Source organism: Siniperca chuatsi, linkage group LG10 (assembly GCF_020085105.1).
Source record: "Siniperca chuatsi isolate FFG_IHB_CAS linkage group LG10, ASM2008510v1, whole genome shotgun sequence".
Lineage (NCBI taxonomy): Eukaryota > Metazoa > Chordata > Actinopteri > Centrarchiformes > Sinipercidae > Siniperca > Siniperca chuatsi.
The window spans coordinates 16060055-16074447 of record NC_058051.1 but is presented as its reverse complement, the minus strand read 5'-3'; the positions used below and the strand labels follow the sequence as shown (position 1 = coordinate 16074447).

The 14393-nt window shown below is 38.9% G+C and overlaps 2 protein-coding genes across 12 annotated transcripts in view; both read right to left on the bottom strand.

Annotated features, from left to right (window-relative positions):
- Window positions 1-707, bottom strand: part of huwe1 (HECT, UBA and WWE domain containing E3 ubiquitin protein ligase 1) — a 44755-nt gene extending 44048 nt beyond the window's left edge. For 10 of the 11 annotated variants that reach the window (XM_044210851.1, XM_044210864.1, XM_044210858.1 and 7 more), the window contains exon 1: window positions 621-707. The gene's annotated coding sequence lies outside the window, so the exon portion shown is untranslated. Of the gene's footprint in view, window positions 1-480; window positions 500-620 lie in introns of those variants that run through there. The other variant, XM_044210852.1, reaches the window with a different exon arrangement.
- A 624-nt stretch (window positions 708-1331) lies between these two features.
- On the bottom strand, window positions 1332-13799 carry phf8 (PHD finger protein 8). The gene is made up of 22 exons (XM_044210884.1): window positions 13445-13799; window positions 12504-12794; window positions 12263-12348; window positions 12021-12147; window positions 11580-11740; window positions 11323-11464; window positions 10924-11110; window positions 10632-10794; window positions 10421-10508; window positions 9639-9745; window positions 9433-9524; window positions 8584-8673; window positions 8172-8453; window positions 7981-8063; window positions 7714-7883; window positions 7424-7509; window positions 6966-7087; window positions 6283-6614; window positions 5122-5217; window positions 4921-5030; window positions 3110-3470; window positions 1332-3018 (listed from the first exon to the last, which is right to left on the bottom strand). Exons 2-22 carry the CDS (start codon window positions 12599-12601, stop codon window positions 2930-2932), a joined length of 3072 nt encoding a protein of 1023 aa, XP_044066819.1. The 5' UTR covers window positions 12602-12794; window positions 13445-13799; the 3' UTR covers window positions 1332-2929.
- Window positions 13800-14393: the final 594 nt, after the last annotated feature.

Below are 14393 nucleotides of genomic sequence, written 5' to 3'. Positions count from 1 at the left end.
CAATATTACTGGAGGTAGCTACCTATCATTACGCAGTTAAGGTTAAATCAATGGTGGCGCTAACGTTAGCAAAGTTAAAAGCTAGTTAGGTGACGTTAGCTAGGTTCACTAGCAGTTAGGCTAACGTTAGTTACTTAGGCTCCAATTCAGTTTTGAGGGCTAACGTTGGCAGATTACAAAAAGTCAAATCTGCAACCTGACACATATTTTAACTCTCACCGGTTATTTGTATCATCATTCCCGGGGAGAGTGAGTAGCCATTGAACGAGGATAACGTTACTGCTTTGACTTGTAGTTATACAGAGGCGCACATACCCACACACAGTGAACATGAGTGTGAGTGAGTGTGTGTGTCGTCTATGTTTGCGGGTTTCGCGCGAGCTAACTAGCTAGCCGTAAGCGCTCCGCACAATGCTCTATCAGTATGATCATGGCTAAATTAAAAATGGCGGTTTACACAGCATTAGATCCGTACTTTACCCTTAAAAAGACACTAGTTTCGTGGTCTCGGATCCTCGTGACGGATGCTAATCATCGATGGTAGTTGTTAAGGAAGAGAAATGTATGCCACCAGTTAGCTAAACCCATGTCAATACTATGGAATAAGTCTTTCTGCTTACCTCGAATGCGTGTTACATTTGCTTCTCCATCTTGCACTAGCGAGTGGTAGGGCAGTTTGGATCTCGCGAGAATACCTGCTGCTGCGTTTACCCAGGGCACTCCCTTGTAATTGTAGTAGAAAAACGACGCTAGTGCGTTTTCATCTGAAAGAGGGCATACCGCGTATTAACTGACATTTCCAGCCTCAACGTAGTGATTCGATGTGCAATTAATTCTCCAGGCTTTATGAAACACAGATTTGAATTAATTTTAATATGAAATATTAAAGTGTAATCAAATTCACTGACAATTAGGAAATAAAGACTGGACATTTTTATTAACAAATGCATTTAACCCCTATTTAGACGGGGAAAGTTGTATTTAAAATTGAGCAATGGAAATAATGTTTAGATGTGAATAATAGCACATTAATTCGTACATCAGAAAAACCCTGAGAACAACTGTGGTCATCACTAATCATTCAAAAGTAACATCTAAAGTGGCCTATTAACATTATTAATGTGTACTTTCATTGAAAGAAATAATTAAGTGTAGATGTGTTTAATACAACACAATATCACTTGTGGTATTGTACAGAAAATTGCCTAAATCCCAGCCTGGTGAATGCAATGAAAACTTCTCCAGTAGATTGAAGCATTGTAAAAAGAAAAACATTCATTTTGCCCACAAATCACACTTTTGGTGATCCTAAAATAAATTCAATGAAAAAATAAATTTTGCCCAAGGTATATTTTATCGGTTCCGGGTCGTATTTAAACACATCATGTTTAAAACACACAGTACACACCAACACAAGAGTGAATATCAACAATAACTAATATAAAACTAAAAGGATGAAATTAAACAAGGGCATTTTTTCCAGAACACTTCCACTATTACACCGACAAGACAACATGACAAACTAAGCATGACAATTACTGCGTACAAATATAAAAAATGGACTATTTCAGATATTTTCCAAATACAGCAATGTATCATGTACAAGTTATGTTAAGAAAGATTTCAAAGTTTTTGAACTATAAAAGAACTTAAATTACAACATATATTTACATATCAATTCATATCCTGCAGCTTCACAAGCTTTCACACAGTTAAATCTACACTTCTGCCAACATTTTATCACTAGCACATTCTGTGAAAAGAAAGCACATCTCTAGATCTGGCCCAAGAATTCTGCCGACACTTGGGGCACAAATTATGGCAACTTGCAGGAAACTAGTCTCGTCATCTCATAATATTCTTCTGCTCTTCCAATGTAGCTATATAAATTACAAATATTACAAATATTTACAATGACAACTTAAACTGTAAAAAATTCTAACAAAGCAATGGATACATTTTTTGTACACATATTAAGTGGCTGAAAATAATTAAAGTAGGGTCCAAGAAGATGAGGTGGTAAAACATACAATGTTAAAACAGGCTAAGAGATGGCTAAATGCTGCCTTGTTAAATAAATATGATCAGAATAAATAGAATTGTATGATGTTACTCTTGGCATCAGTGGATCACTTTCTATTTTATATGTAGAGCTACAGTATATGGAGGAAAATGAGTTAAATAAACATCACTGACAAATTCCTCAAAAAAAATGAATACATGTGGCATACTGGGTGCTGACCATGTGCATACCCTGGATTTTTGCAAAACTGATTATTGTGTGTAAAGATTGGTGTCCTGTAATCATCATACCACACATGAATGTTTTATGAGGTCAAAATGATGTCAAGACAACTAAATACAACACTACAACTGCATGACTGTGTGTGGGATTGTGTGAGGGTTATGCAGACACTACATTTTACCTGACTAGAAAATCTATGGAGAGTAAAATGTCTTTGCATAAATAGAGCCACTAATAATAGCCTAAACAAAAGAAGCCATTAGGTTTTGTCAATTTATTATGCTAGTTAGTCTTGCTAGTAAATAAATGTCTACCTGTCATTTTGAAATGCGTGTCACAATTTCCTATTACCAATGTCAAATAGCATGTGATCATTAAGAGTTACCACATTAAATGTGCATCTAGCACATTACAGTGGTTTGTTTAAAGACACAGATGTGCCTCTGAAAACATCTTTATGCAGATATGGATGAGTGGAGTGGCAAAACAGGCTGCTAATTAGTTGGGCAGGGTAATTGGTGCAGGACAAGATATAGTGAGATTCAATAACCGGTGAAAACCGTAAACAAATTTATCTAGAGTACAAAATATAGATCACTATCTCTATTTCCTTCAGACCTACTTTCACAAAAGCCTTTTTCTTCATTCCCACTTAAAAGTCTTCAGCCACATTTCCAACATCTCTCACAAGAGAAGTTTGCCGTTACGGTGAATTTTCAGAATTTTTCCAAGTCTCTGTTTTGCAGTTGCAAGTCCTTTCTTTGGACGTTTCCCTGAATTAAAGTGGAAAGAGAAAATACATGAGAAAATATGCTGTCACAGAGATATGAAATTATGCTGTCAATGCCTTAAGTTTATGCTTACCTTGACCAATTCCTGTTGTGCCTTGGCTGGCTAAACCTGCAGGGGATGCACCAGAGTGAGAGCTGCTGTTCTGCGGAGACAGTGAAGGTCGGCGTGAAGTGAGGAATACACCAGGGGCCATGGCTCCACTGCCTCTAGGACCTCCGGGACCAAAAGGTCCAGGTCCTGCTGTGTATTCATGGTCCAACAGACTAGCAGAGTAGTAATCCATCCTTCTGTCTGGGCTGAAGTCTGCTGCAGACTCTGAAGCAGGTGGTGGTGAGGATGGGGCTGGCTCAGGCTGAACAGGGGGAGGAGTGACTACAGGAGCAGGAGGACGCTGCTTTTTGGTGTACTTCCTTTTAGCAGGCTTTTGCTGCTCCTGAATCATAACAAAAAAAAAAAAAAAAAAAAAGGATCAAGAGTTATTGTCTTTTAATTAAAGATGCTTCTACTGGTGCTGACCAATAAATCGTATTTTCATCGCCATCGCGATATGAACATGCGCAGTAAACACATCGCAAAAGACTGCCTGAAACACGAAGAAAAAACATTTAATTTAGGGATGGGTACCAAAACCCAGTATTAAAAATGGGCCCCGGGGCTAAAGACTGTAGTATTTATTAACACGCTGCAGCCTCTGCCCTGCTGTGTCGGAGCACAGCTCTTCCACATACACACTCATGCACACACACAGCCGCGGTGGAGACAGTGAAGTGAAGATAACGCTAAGATTACTCGAGTTGAGGACAACTACGCTCATTACTGTAAGTGCAATAAAGCACTTTACAGCGAGTAAAAAGCCAATACGCCGGTTCAACAAGCATAAATGTTTGTAGATTGTGTTTCACACAAGCACTGCACACTAACTCGGCTAATAGCGGATTGTTACAAACAAGCTAAAACTAAGTATGTATGGCTAACTGTTTAGCTTAGTTTGCCACGTACCTTACAATTTGGCAGATTCTTGTAAACTTACTGCTGGCTGAGACAAACCAGACTCTCCTCCCTATACCAGCAGGTGATTCACATCAGCTGCAGAGGGAGGAGGACAGGAGGAAAGACTGATACTGACTGATGTCTGTGTTCTTCATTTTTTCTAAACTTCACTCAGTAGATAGTATATGTTTTAGTGTATATGGTGTTTGGGTGTATATGATTTATTTTATTATCATTTTAGATTTGTTTCCAGTGACATATTGAGTTTATATACCCTGGTGACTTTGCTGTTGCTGCTCTAGAGACCATATTTTGTTATATTTAAAATATTAATTTTATTTTATCGCAAAACTGAACAAAGTTATCGCACATCGCAGATTTTCCTCATTTCGTGCAGGCCTAGCTTCTACTCCACATTACTAGGGTTGGGCGATATGACAGTATATACCGTGCAACGGTAGAAATGTGTCCACCGGTATAGATTTGGCAATACCGTTTCCACAGAGGGAGCTATCCCTTAGTGTCTCTGCCAAGCTCCCAGGAAGTGCGCCGGGCAGTGAAGTCAATTCGGTTGACAGTTGGTGGCGGTAATGCACCTCTAAGCTGGTTTGCCAACCGTCGAAGAAGAAGACAGTGAGGACGAGAGTGAAATTGTAAATACAGAGCAGGAGGAATTGTTTTTGTTGGAAGTTCCAAATAAAATGTGATGAAGTACAGTAAGGTTCTTTTAAACCATTTCTTAACTGAATTTAGAATACAATTACTGTATCATGATATATACCATTACCATGATATAAAATTACATATACCGTGATAGAAGATTTTAGCCACATCGCCCACCCCTATACTAGACACATACTTCAAAAACCAATATGCTTTGTTTTCCTACTTACTTGCTGTGCCAGCTTGGCAGCAGCTGCTGCAAGACCAGTTTCTACAGATGCAACTCTAGCCCCTTCCCTGGCTGGTCGATCCTGTTTGGGAAGGGTGGGCATCACCCTGGCTATAAATGAAAAGAAATGATTAAGAGATCAACCATCAAAAAGCTAAAAAGCAAGTCTGATCTGTGTTGCTGTTATGTTCAAGCCTGGTACCTTTTGGGCTCCATGGTGTGTCATCCCAGTTTTTCTTCCGCTTCATCTTAGCCTTGTTAGCATGGTCCTCCTCATCAGACTCCAAGGAAGGGTAAACTTAAACAAAAATTTTATTACCATAAATAAACATTAGCTTGATCAATAAAAGCTATAAACTTTAGTGCTTTTTAAAACTACTGGAGAGAAGGGAAAAGACCTGATTAGAGTATTCATTGATGCATATAAGGGTAACATTAACAGAAAACTGATTTCCAGGTTATATTTATGTTTACAGTTAGATAGGGGACTTTCAACAATGTATGTAAAAAAGAGGTGGGAAAAAGAAGCTAATATAAAAATGAGTGAAGATGACTGGTCAAATATATGCAGGACATTATCTACCACCTCTAGCTCAGGTCTGTGGAGGGAATTCACCTGGAAAAACATTTTAAGGTTCTTTATAACCCCTAATATAAAAATGGCACAGAGTAACAATCCTGAACATGGTCAGTGTTGGAGAATGTGTAGTAATATGTCTGCTGGTCACTTCCATATCTTTTGGGAATGTCCTATTATTTCTTCGTATTGGATAGAAGTGGTGAAGGCAATTAGGTCAATATTTGGCTCAGAGCTCGAGTTTAATTTCAGTGTTATATATTTAGGAAATCTACCAACAGGGCTGAGAAAGTCAGTTAGATATTTGTTACAAATACTTTTAGCAGGTAGCAAGAAAGCAATAACCAGGAAATGGCTATGTAAAGATTCCCCGACAATTGCTGAATGGATAGAAATAATTAAGGAAATTTACGTTATGGAACATTTAACTTTCTCTTTGAGACATGCCCAAAAGAAATGTGAAGCATATTGGGAAAAATGGATATCTTATCTGAATACAAATTGAGATGTATATGTCTTTATTTATGTATTTTTATTCATTTCTTTCCCTTTTCTTTTCCTCTTCTTATCTGTTTTATTTGATGTCGAGCACTTATGTTAACCTATGATGTTTTTGCCTGATGTCCCTTGGTCTGTCTGTCTGGTTCTTTTTTTTTTTTCTCTTTTTTTTCTTGTCAAAAAAGAAAAAAATAAAGTAAAATAAAAAACAAAAAAAAAAAACTTTAGTGCTTTGACTAGCATTGATTTGTACAGCAGCAGGTGTTAGTCACTGAGTGTATTGCTCACCATAGTCTGAATCTTTAAAACAGGTTCCCAGAGTCTCTTGCTCATCTGGACTCTCCTCGTCACTAAGGTGACGGGCTGGCCGTTTAATTGGCCGTTTTCCAGGCCGCTGGATGACAGGTTTCTTCTCAGGACTTCCTGTCTTTTTGACCCCTCCAGTCACCCATACAGCCCTGCCACCCTTTTCCTTGACCACCCCTAATCCTTCTGTCAGGCCTCCAGAAATAGATAAGGGAGATGAAGATGACGAGGATGAGGACGAGGAAGGGGGGTTGGCCATGGACAGCATACCCTGAATGGCATCACGAGTACTGGGAGAGGCTGGGGCTTCCTCACTGAGAGAAGGACAGAGTTGAGCAATCACTCATCATCTCAAAAATAACCTCCTAAATATAGCGTAGTGTTAGAGCGATTGCAAATATGTGAACTATGCAAGTTTCAAAGGTTATTGGATTCTTGCAACACAGTGAGACATTTATTCCCACTTGTGTTCTAAACTATTGCTCTAGTCACTGGTATCCAAGGATCAGGAAGTATGTTTCAAACAAAGATCATGAAACTAAAAGAAATTAAATGTACCTATTTAAATAAATATATTCTAAAATACCATCACAGACTCTTCCTAAATTTGGGTGTTAAATAAATAAAATAATAAAAAAAATCACTGGTGATTAAGGAGATCTTACCTGAGTGTTGCTGAGTCCAAGCCTGCCACTTGCTTGCTGGCCTTCAATAAGTCAAGAATGCCCCCCACGCCACCCTTCACTCCGTGGGCGGCCAGTGCCTCTTCGTCTGTGGTGTAATCCTCCTGAAGCACACATGCACAGACATGCTATTGTTACTATTGAACCAGTGCTGTAATAATGAAGTTCTGGTGATTAATGCATGACACGTCACAGTAAACAAACTGATAACTACATTTCTACTACTATAGGCAATTAGGCAGTCTCTGATTACAAATCACAAGCAGTTTATTCCATTAGACAAAGCCTATGTTGCCACAATGAAACATAATGATGTGTACCTGTTTCAATGGGTAAGTATATAGTCTGTAATCTTTACAGCTGTATCCTGCAGTGGCATATGTGAGGAAAATGTATTTTTTCATCTTTGGGTCTGATGGGCGTATCCATAATAATCTCACCTCAATGTCAAAGTCTACCTCTCCTGGTTCCCTGATGCGATTGGGGTCAGAGCAGGGTTTGGCTCTGGGAAGCTTCCTAGGAAGACCTGAAGGCATATTTTAACACAATTAGGTTACAGTAGCAAGGGGGCTTTGAAACCATACTACTTAACTATATTAGGTACTACATGTAGCCAACTGTCCAAGCGTTCAAACAGCTATACTGATCTTGCATAAACTTCGCTGGCAGGGTAAGGGAATTAAAGAAATGTATGTCCATACAAGAGCATGGTTTAAAGTCAAATTCTCACCACTTAGTTTCTTTTTCTTGCTAGGTCCTGCAGGTTTCCGTCTTGGAGGAGGGGTCTCGTCAATCTGCAGCTCATCCTCGGACTCCAAGTCAGACAGACTGGATCCCTTCAAGGCAAGATGTTTGTAGTTTCGAGCACTTCCTGCACCATTACTGCTGCTGTCCTTCTTACTAAAGCCAGAGGATCAGCAGGTAAGAACCCAAACCTTTGTTAGAACTATCACATGACAATAGTAATAGGAACACACTAAATAGCTGCAAAGCTTACCCTTGAATTTTTCCATTAGTCAGCACAAGTTTCAGTTTGCTTTTATTTAGCTTCCCTTCAAACTCCTCTAAAGGCAACTCCAGCTAGAAAGACATAAGAATTGTAAGCAAATATAAGGATGAACATTCAGACAGATAAAAATGCTGGATAAGCATTCTAATTGTCATCACAAATGTCTGCAAACATCGTACCTTGTTCTTGTTTTTGGACTTGCCAGGTTGAAATTTTTTGAGTGTATGTTTGGTGTGGATCTCAATTAGGTCAAGTTCTCCTGCTTCTGTCTTAAGTAGCCCCTTCTGACTCTTCTTCTTGGTTCCTGGGGGCCCAAGAGCCCCAATCACCTCCTTGGGCTTGGGTCCTTTCTTTTTTCCAGGGGGGCGTCCTGAATTCTGAGAGGTGGTCAGGGGGGCTTTAGAGAGTGGCGAACCAGGAAACTGAGGTCCAGTGCGGCCAATGTTTTGCTGGAAGATGTCCTATCAAAAGAGAGAATACTGTTTAGGCAGTAAAACTTAAAAAAGAAATAGTAATATTTCTATATACACATTTAAAAAATGAAAAGAAAGCTAAAATCATGCACAAACTTTCAGTGATTCTACTATTTACCTCAACCAGACGAATCTCCTTAGCCAGGTCCTTCACTAGTGTCTGAGTATTGATGGTTTCCGGAATCTCCACTTCATGCTCTCCTAAAGCCTGAGGGTAGGGAGATAATTATAAATCATCTTGCACCATATTTTGCAAAGTAACATCTAATAGTATGATGTACAAAACAAAGCATTTTTTGATTCCGCACTTTCTTGTTTATATTCCAAATTTAAAAAGAAATAAATTGTCATTTTGGAAAATATGCTTCTTCGCTTTCTGGTGGAGAGTTAGATGAGAAGATCAATACCACTTTCGTGTCCATCCGTTGAAGCTACAGCCACCAGCTGGTTAGCTTAGCTAACCACAAAGACTGGAAACAGACAGCACAGTTCTGTGAAATGGTAACAAAATACCAGTACCAGCCTACCAGTACCTCTAAAGCTCACTAATTAACAAGTTATATCTTGATTTTTTAATCTGTACAAAAACTGAAGTGTAAAATGACAATTCACCATTTTACGGGGGTTTATATGCCAGACTATGTATTGGCTATGACCAATAACTTCCTGGAGTCGACCACAACGTGTCATTTTTATACTGATTAAACAAACAAACAAATTAGTGAGATTTAGAGGTGCTGGTAGGCACTTTTTGCTACTATTTGACAGACACAGGCTATCTGTTTCTCCGTTTCCAGTCTTTGTGCTAAGCTAACCTAACCGGCTGCTGGCTGTAGCTTCATATTTAACGGACAGATGTGAGTGTGTTAATGATGTTCTTATCTAACTCTCTTCCAGAGTGAAGCCAAGTGAATAAGCGTATTTCCCAAAATGGCAAATTTTCTTTTAATGTTGCAATTCAGCCAACCTCTTTACGAGTCCAGCCACGAAAGGCATTGTTCAGGGCCTTAGCTCCGTGAACCAGGTAAGTGGCAGGATGTCTGCGGTTTTCTCTCAAACCTGTGAGACAGAATAGCATAAGGTTAAAAATATCACAATGACAAACAGTAAACACAAGCCAATCAAGTAGTTCACATGAACATGAATTTTATTAAATTCATTGAACTCCCTCACCTCTGAAGGTGTCAAGAAGGTGCTTTCCAACATACCAGCACACAGTCTCAAAGTTGGGAAATCTGAACAAGTCTGCTGTGCTTAATCTCTTCTCTATTTCATAAGCCCTAAAAATGATAACAGCACAGGAAAAGTCAGACATTAACGGTTATTGCCACAAACTTGCAGATTACCTTTGTAGAGGTGTGACTGAAAAGTAATAGTAATAGCTGTTTTTGACCAAATAATCGCAAGCACTATAAGCCCTAGGAACTAAAGCGAGGAACTACAGTAATTCAGGGACTAAAAGTTTCTTTAGCACATTCATGTTTCAGTGTTTCCCATACATTAATTTGTGACGCCCGCCACATATTGACTTTCTATGTCATTCGGTACCACTTTGGTTTCGATCGTTTCGAAAGACTTTGTCATTAACAAGCCTCCACATGTGGCTCCCCTGCTGTTGTGTGTAGGTGTGTGTGCCTGTGTGTGTGTTGGGAAAAGAGAACTGAAACCAAGGTGAGCAGATTAAAGTAATTTGTGAGTAAACACTAAAATAAGGTGTAGAATTAAAATGGTGAAATAAGAAAGAAATTGGGTAATATATGAATGTATTCTTTCAAATATTATAGCCTGTATAAAATATTTTCAATACATAAATATTACCCCTCGCCGTCACCGCCACAGTTCCACTGCCATTCTGTGGTCAACACTGTGTTTGCGTTTCCACTATATCTGAAGAGTCATGAAGATACAAAAAGATTACATGAACTTGGTACAGAAATAGTCCTGAGGAAACTAACCGCAGCTGCATGTCAATGTTTAGACTATGCAAGAAGTTTCCTCCAAAGGCCAGGCAGTCCACTGGAGTCAGCACAGCATGGATCCACCCTAGAAGACAACCAAATGACAAAAGTGTAAACATTATTTGATTCAGACTTGTTTGACTATCACAGCTCTGCTAAAACAATTTTTCCTGTAACTAACAAAACAAGCAGAAACATTACAGCTTACCTGTTGGTATGAACAAGGTGTTTCCTTGTTTGACAGAGCACTTGTAACACATATCAACCTGATCTCCAAAGAACATCTCATTCTGGTTAGATGAGGAATTCCACCGCTCAAAAAGTGCCAAGTTGGCTGGGGTGGGGGAAATTAGGTAGAAGATTTTCTCACCCTGAATAAACAGAGAGACAACCTCTTGAAATAATACACATTCTTTTTTTTTTTGTTTAAAGAAAAAAATGTTTTGCAGTCAGTGTAACTGAAACTTCCCCAACATTACTGAAATAATTTTCCCTCTCACCCTCAGAACATGGTACCATACTGAGGTGCCTCCAAAGTCAATGTGGAAGTCTGTGTAGCTGTCCTTCACTCCCATTAGGCAGTACTTCTGCACATTGGGGCGTTCAAACACAGACTCTTCAGGCCAGAGGTTTTCCACCCATGACAGTTTCCTCACAATCTTTGGAGTCTCCACCAAGTTTGAAAGCCTTAAACAAGTCCAACACTTGTCTTTAGTCTTCGAAACATCACATTCGCAACAACAGAACTTCACTTACAGAATGAAGTTTAATTTAATCTATTTAAATATTTTCTTTAGATCAACTGAATTTGATAGAGAAGTAACTTTAAACTCAAGAAACAAGACATTGCATCATAATGACGAACTGAAAAGTCAGTCGAGTGAATATCTTTTGTGTACCTGGTCTCAGAGAACTCCAGGCTGATGACATTGAGCACTCTGTCTCTATTGGGGCTGTTGTAGTATTCAACAAAGTCTCCCAAACGCATCTTCAGGTCACATTGGCGAGACACATCAATCACATCAATCTCTTTGTCTGCACCTGCAATTATAACAAATTGAACAAGTTTGAGAAAAGTGTAGATGACTTAATTACCATGTCCAGCACAACACAGAAAATCTATTTAAATTTAGTACGAAATGTGTCAAAACTTTACCGATGTAGTGCTCTACATCACTGACGCCAAATGATGATGGAGGAAGGGTCATGCCTAGGCCATCTCGCCTCAGCACCATGACCGGAACACTGAATGAATGCTCTTCCAGAAACTCGACTGTCAGCTGGGCCCCAGATGGCTTTAGCAAGACTTCATCCGCACTGTCAGACGTGCACAAGTTTTGATTGTGATCACAGAGAGAAAATATTCAAAACAAAATGTGTTTTACTGTGCTGGGGTAAGCACAGTAACATCTATAATAGATCAACACAATATAATAAAAAAATCACTTTGCAATAACAATCCAGTATCTCATGTTCAAACCTCACATTTAGATGTTGAAACAATATGTGATGTACACTACAACCAGTACATAATTTAATGGAAATGATGGTTTCATCTTTAAACTTTTGTCTTTGCAGGACGATGGGAGAGACTTACTTTGGGAAGGTGCGGCTCCGTAGCTCCCTGACAAACTGTGGACTGCCTGTCTTAACAGGTCGACTTGGATCTCTTGCTCCAGCAGCACCACCATCTGTCTGCTTATTGCCTCCACGGCGTTTGCGCACTGGGTAAAAGGAGAGGAGAGGAGAAAAAAGATCAACAAGTGCATTATTATGTAAAAGTTAACCAATAAGATCATAACAATTTAAGAAAGGTATACTTAAGGAATGGTAACTTACTGACAGATGGCCCATGGGTGACCTGACAGTTGGGGCAGTGATACAGGTCAATCTCAGCTGCTTTGTCCTCCTCTACTCCAACACAGCTACACAGAAAACATTCGTTTATCAGACAAAGAATGTGCAGAACAGATACATAATCATGCAACTAAGACAACAGATATAACCACAATGTAATATTTGAATCTTCTTGGACACAGACAATATGAGCAACACAGTGTTACATCTGAAAACGACCTACCTTCCATGGAACCAGTCTTGACAAATGTCACACTCGATCATGAAGCGTGTTACATCATATGGCAGACGACACAAGCAGTACACTGGCACTGATGCCATATTGAGAGTGTGTGTGTTAGGGGAACTTGCTTTCAAACGATAATAAAGTCAAGATGCCAAAATCTAATTTCTAGGATGGGCGGGACTATTTCACAAACCAATAAGGGTAATGTTACTGTTGAACTGAACAGTAAGTGTGTCACTTCACTTCCAGATTACTGATACACATGTCCACCGGGATTCACTTGGAAACCTGTTGAAATATAGGAGATAAAGCGTGTTAATAGCTTGCCTTAACACACGACAATAACGCAAATGAATTGCAAGCTCATTAGTACGTTATGTGAGTACTGAAAAACACTTCACACAGTAAACGACTGACATTAAAACCTACTCCTGCAACCTGAGATGCAAGCTCAGTCAACTAGCCGGGTAACGAAATTAGTAATTTTGGTAGCACAACATTAATCTTAAGAGTATCAAATAATTTCATATTCTTCAAATACAAAATTGGAAAGGCAGTGTGTACCTTATATCCTTCCCAGATTTTAGATTAGAAGTATTTTGTTTCTGCTAACTAGTTAGTTGTTAACAGTAGCCAACTAGCAGGTCGTAACTTTAGCTCGCTGTTGGTAAACACGCTATACCCCGTCAATGTTGTATTGCTATCAAAGCACTAACGTGTTTAGCAAGTACGCTAACGTTAGCCATGTTAGCCACCGATGTAGCTAACCTAAGTAGTTGCGAATATAACTTTAACTTAAAGAAGAACACAGTTGGTGCAATTAACTTATATTTTTATTTGAAAGAACCGACATATGCACCGGCTACAGCTAATTCATTTCAGCCAGACAAAGAAGCGTCGTTGGCTAGCTGAATTGATATTTAACGCTAGCAACTCACCGACATCTAGCTGCGGCAGGCCAAGCATTCAAAAGCCGTTGTAATCCTTACGCAAGCTCGGCGGTAGCTGCGGCCTTATTATGCAACGTAAATTATTAACAATTTGCTTTACCACATTTTCATTTATCAACTCCGTAATGCCCAAATATAGAGGACATGTCCAGCGTGAATACACCGGACCAGAAAAATAAAACCCGAAGCGACCTAAACGACCACAATAACTACAAATAACGGTGTCTTTAACTACACTAACGCCATTTCAATAATAGTAGCGTCAGACCGTTGTTCGTCGCTATCTGCTGTTGAAAGAACAATAAAGTTGCAGACAGTCAAATGTGGAGTTGCATTCAGGAAAAAAACGTTGCGGAATGTTTATGCGGGAACAAAGTTGCAGAAATAATAGATCCCATAGCTTTATAGTAGCCTGCAAACTTGGTTTATTTGTATGAATTAGTAAATAGACACGCGAGTACATTCAAATGTGCAAAGTAATCAAAAATCTAGAAATGTGTAGAATGATTAATTGCACATTATTTTAACTTTTATTTTCCTCCCAGGATTTATTTTCGTCAGTATTAAAGCTTTGAAGGTGTTAATCAAGACCCTCTGAATTGTCCTCCAGTTATGACTGGCAATTTATAGTAGGGCCCAATGGAATGATTTGTATGCAATGTAGTTTAATTATGCAAACAATTAACACCCAACAAACCCTCAGCTTTTCTTATGTCAATATAATATTTCACAGCATGGTTGTAATATTTTTTAATGTTCACTTGCATATTGAATTGGAAGGATTCAGCTAAACTTTAATTTGACTACTGGAAGTAAAATAGATTAGACTATAGGATAAAGGAAATCATAAGTAGTAATTTAATGTAATCATCTCAGATTGCACATCTTTTAATTTACTTATTCATCAGTTCAATGGAATTTTTTTCCCCAAATCAGT

Excerpts from the sequence above, each read along its gene's own strand:
- phf8 (XM_044210884.1), bottom strand. The coding sequence starts at position 12,601 with ATGGCATCAGTGCCAGTGTACTGCTTGTGTCGTCTGCCATATGATGTA. Across the intron at positions 12,148-12,262 it reads CACCCATGGGCCATCTGTCA|TGCGCAAACGCCGTGGAGGC; the intron begins GTAAGTTACCAT and ends CCTTTTACCCAG. Across the intron at positions 10,795-10,923 it reads TATGGTACCATGTTCTGAGG|GGTGAGAAAATCTTCTACCT; the intron begins GTGAGAGGGAAA and ends CTGTTTATTCAG.